This window comes from Diaphorina citri, unplaced genomic scaffold, assembly GCF_000475195.1.
Source record: "Diaphorina citri unplaced genomic scaffold, Diaci psyllid genome assembly version 1.1 scaffold24045, whole genome shotgun sequence".
NCBI lineage: Eukaryota > Metazoa > Arthropoda > Insecta > Hemiptera > Psyllidae > Diaphorina > Diaphorina citri.
Window position 1 is genome coordinate 1 of NW_007401386.1, and position 5,291 is coordinate 5,291.

The window sequence follows — 5,291 nt, forward strand, 5'->3', positions numbered from 1 at the left end:
ATGTAAAATATCAGAAAGTACCAAAGATATTTCAGTAGGAGTATCTGTATTTACTCTGACAGCGTTGAGTGCAGATCGATTCTTTGCTATTGTAGATCCATTGAGGAAATTACATTCTGGCATTGGAGGGAAGCGAGCTACTAGATGTACAATACTCATTGTAGCTGCTATTTGGATATTTGCCATCCTATGCGCCATTCCTTCCATGACATTATCTTACGTCAGAGCGTTCAAAGATGATACCAATAACAATACTTTGTTTGAGTCATGCTATCCGTTTCCTCCAATAGATGGGTATCCTAACTATCCCAGGACTGTGATTATTATGCGATTCCTTATCTATTATGCTGTACCATTACTTATCATTGCTTGCTTTTACAGCTTGATGGCAAGATCTCTGATTCTCAGTACGAAAAACATGCCTGGGGAATTACAAGGACAAACGCGGCAAATTCGTGCTCGAAAAAAGGTTGCTAAAACCGTTTTAACGTTCGTGGTGGTGTTTGCCATGTGCTTTTTCCCACAGCATTTCTTTTTCCTTTGGTTCTATATCAACCCCACTGCACCAGATGACTACAATGATTTCTGGCATATTCTGAGAATAGTGGGTTTTTGTTTAGGATTCATAAATTCTTGCATCAATCCAATCGCTCTGTATTGTGTTAGTGGGACATTCCGTAAGTATTTCCAAAAGTATTTGTTTTGTAAGATGAGTAGTAAGATTATAAACTCCCGCAATGCTAATGCGAGACGATTTCATAGACCATCCACGTATTCCTCAACCAGGAAATGGGACAGTATGTCCACTACACATAATCCGAATAATCTTCAAATGAACACATTTCGCAGGGCACCTCAGAATGATCCTGTTACAATGGCTACGGAAATTACAAAGATTACAAATGGGGATCAGATTATCATGTGACGACAGAATGGTGCCATTTTTTACGAATTTTAAGCTCGAAATTAATTATTCTAGTCAATTTATCACTGAATATTATTTTAAGTTAACATAAGCTAATGTAAAATATACCTAGGTAGCCCTCTGCTTGTTACAAATAAAATCATAAAATACACATGCATGGGATGTCTTCAACGGCCATGGGGTTGTTACATTAATTTAGTGGTGATTGTTAAAATTACGAGTATGTAGGTATACTATACTAATTATTGTACATAAACTAAACTTTACATAACGTAAACTGAATTAAATAGATCTATATTTTTTCTTCTTAATTATGGAACGAATTAATTCATGTCTCTATTATTTTAAGCACCAATAGGGAATGGTTGACATGAAATTAAGGAACAGATTTAAATCGGGAAAACCTAATGTCGCGGAACACCGAGTACATGAATTTAATTTTAAGCACCTTATACATATTATAACTTCCTGTGGGTAGATAGGCGATAACACAGCATTCCATACAAAAAATTATTTTCATGAATATTCCGTATTTGCATTCCGATTAATGACTGAATCAAAGTATGATCTAGCTTTTTAACTAATCAATTTTTTTCATTCGCATTTAGATTGTACTTGGGTTCCGCGATAAAACACGCGAATTGTTAAGTAGGGTAGGTAATTTTAATGATTTTTTTTTTTTTTATGAATCTGAGTAAGGTTAACAAAGTTCAATTGAACTATCAGGTCACTTGTATTTTATTATTTTGTTGTCTTCTATTTTAATTTATTTCCATTCATTTTTTGAAAACTCCAGCCCTCAAGCAAGGATCCCGATTTTGCCAGTTTTCTCCTATTCGAAAACAATACTACGTCTCATTCTCATATTTCCATTTGTGTTGCATAAAAACATATTTTTTGTTCAATAAATAGAATGTAAATTTATAATAAACTCAAAACAAGAAAAAATTATATTGTATGAATTATATCTCTAATAAAAATATTAATGTGCATCATTTGGAATAAGTATTATAAAATCTCTTCTTTTTTTTTTAAATTTAAAACGAAAAAGAAAAAAAAATACTTTTGTCATTTCGTCCATAAATTTTGATGGCAATAATTGGTTTATACTATCATATTTTTGGGCGAAGAGTCAAATACAAACAATATTTGGGACAATGTAGAACTGTAGACTTTATATCTACGATTCTACATGGGGAATTTCAGGAACTATAAAAAAATTGTGTGTATGAGTAGAGATACAATGAGATGTCTAACGGGATAATCCATCGACCAATAAATCCGTGCTCATACTACCTCTTTCGCCCACTAACCAGGAGGGTGTTTGGAGGGGGTCCAAACGTGTGACATTCTAGAGGGAAATTTATTTACCAACGTGGTCAGTATAGGAAGACGAAGCTCTTGTTGGGCTCCGAAGTCCCAGTAGAATAAATTTGAATAAAAGTTGGTTTTATGTTGGTTGATAAGAAAAATGGAACAAAAATTTGAGGACACACTCTGGACACAGGTATGCCATGAACGATCGACACGAAGGGATGGGAATTGAGGTACATGACTTAGATGCTCAATTACTTCTGTATCAGCAAAAAAAAAAAGAAAAAAAAATGCATTTTTCGTAAGATAAATCATGTCTTACATATACTATAAATGTCTATGGGGACTCCATAGATGGTCGTCGTGTAAGATTAAAAAAATAAACAATAAATAATATAGACTGGCCCCAAGATGGTGAGGTCAAATTTCGATCCTAAATCCAACAAGAAAAGTTCAAAATAATATTGTTCTTCCCTTCTCTAAACTCAAAAGATATAGCAGCCAGTCTAGTTAGCTTTAGTTGGTATGCGTCTGCTTGTAAGCGCTAGGCCGCGGGTTGATTCCCGCCCGGGGCGGATTTTATCCCTGATGGGATAATGTTGGTCTCGGAACGGCTAGGCTTTTTCCTATCCTGTCTTTCCTTCTCTCTTCGATTTCGGGCAAGATAAGATTCATAGCAGTTACAGTTCCCTCTGTCAAACCTCTTAAAATTGAATGAAAAAAAATGATATAGCTACATATAATATGCAGGCCTCAAGTATCCAACAAGAATTCAAAAAAAAAAAGGAAAAAACTATTGTCCATTCACATACTGACTTATAGGAAACTTAGTTTGGAACATTTTTCATACAAAAGAATAGGGTTAGACGAGAAAGTTTGAAATGGGGACCAAGTTAAGAATGCTCGTCGTATCTGCTTGTTTGTATATCATGCTCTTGCTTTTCCTATGTCCTTTGGTTGGCAAGAATATTCACATGGTCCATGATGAAATTGTGAATTGCAAAAGTAGGTGGACGAATCTATTTTACATTTTTATATGGCCGTAAGGGGGAGGGATAGGTTTATATCTTTCTCTCCCTACTCCATATACTTTGGGGTAATAAATTATTATTTTTTGTACCTAGGAAGACCTATAGCCGTAGTAGTTTTTTTTAAAATAAATGTACAGTACCTTATATATCCTACCTAGTACCTACAGGTAGTTTAATTTATCTTATTTCCTCTCTCTCATCTCTCTTCTCTCTCTCTCTCCTCTCTCTCTCGCGCTCTCTCTCTCGTCCTTAAATTATTCTCTACTATTATTTCTAATAATAATAATTCATCATAATTATAAGGTATTAAGTAAAGATTGATTACTTCTGTTACTTAATGAATAATAGATTCCATCATAAAATTATGTAAGTGTTAATTATTTTGTAACGCAATCAAGTGGAATGCTATAAATTCCACAAATTTCACTGTGGGTACTTATTTCTAACACAATTTCATTTAGTATTTCTATTTTCTTATTTTACTTACTATATTAAAATAAGAAAATAGAATAAAATAAAACGTATCCTACCTATATTAAGGAAGTACCATAATTTTTTAGTTTAAACTATTTAGGTTAAAAATTTATAAAAACTACTAGGTATTTACTGACTGACGGTAATCATTTTAAAATGTCTTCATTAAAATTGTTAATGGGATTTCCAACACAAACAATTGCGTTCGTCGACTATCTAATATGATTGATGCTGTCAGTTCTGATTTCCTCATGTTCTCGCTGAAATGAAATGAACACACAAATCTTTGATATGCAATGCGACACTAGTATTACGAATATTATACATTTTTTTAACTTTTTTTCACTTTTTTTTATTATCTCATATTTGATTCTGAACTTTCTTTTCACGTTACTACTTGTACTTGCTATCAAATGTATACAAACAACTATTATCATTTTGAACTCACGTGATGTGATAGTAGTGTTCTTTCTACCTCGTTTCTTTATGAGAATACAAAGGTAAAAGAACATAGGTTATTAATAGTTCTGGACCCATGGACTTACGCTCTGAATCCCACAACTTACTTTTTCCCCTTGCCTTTATAAATTTATAACATACCATGTCATAGGTTTTTTTTTTTATTTTTATACCTTACTGAAAATACCACATCATAAAATACCATATAATGTATGTTCCATACAACTAGGTAAGTAACCTAGCCTACACCACCTACCTCGACAGTGTAGAAATTTCTAGAGAGAAAAATTATAAAAAATAAAAAATAAATCTTCAGCAATTTGTTTCCTGCTAGTTAGCAATTTTCCTGCTGAAATAATTGTGAAATATTTGAAATGTTTTTGGAAAAAGAATAGAGGAAGAAGCGAATGGAGCGAAAGAGGAAAATAAGATAAATAATGGAAGCAATAATATGACAGAGGGTTACCTCTTCAGGTGATTTTTGAGATATTTTCCAAGTCCCTTTTCCCTAATGGTTTGTAGGTTTTCATGCCATGTTTCCACTGGGTACTGAAAGAAGTTTGCACAAACGATGAAAAGACAGAAAATTAAGGATAAAGGAAGGAAAAAAAGGGTTTTTTACACACGCTTCAGAATTTAGTACCTACCCCAGTGAATATGGGGAAAATTGTATTGATTTGAATTCCAAGAGAAATTAGAATAATATTATAATATTGGTATGTTATAGTTTACTACTGGTGTTTTCTTGGGGTTTTAGATTTCCTTTGTTTCTGTAGTATAAAGTTTATGTAAAGATTGTAAGCTCTCTTGGATATTAGAATAGCAAATGATCCTCTTTTTCCTCTTTTTGATCAAGTCCCGTCAAATAGACGCTTTATTTCAATAATAAAGCAAATGGCAGATGGAGTAATAATCTTTGTTTGTTGCATAACCTAAATAAATTTCAGGCGATCATAGATAATGGTTTGAATGTCTGCTGATCCTGCCTAAAGATGTGTCCCCCTGTCCACACATAGTACCGACGCCGTCGACCGACCGAGCGTAAAAGAGGTGAATCTATGGTTGGTCGAGGCAGAGTACGATTTCAG

The 5,291-nt window shown here is 33.4% G+C and overlaps 1 protein-coding gene across 1 annotated transcript; it reads left to right on the plus strand.

Annotated features, from left to right (window-relative positions):
• Nucleotides 1-7: 7 nt before the first annotated feature.
• LOC103523471 (neuropeptide CCHamide-1 receptor-like) lies at nucleotides 8-1,036 on the plus strand (the record flags this gene model as incomplete). Its single annotated transcript, XM_008488512.3, has 1 exon — nucleotides 8-1,036. A coding segment is annotated over one exon (918 nt), but the record flags the coding sequence as incomplete, so codon positions are not given.
• Nucleotides 1,037-5,291: the final 4,255 nt, after the last annotated feature.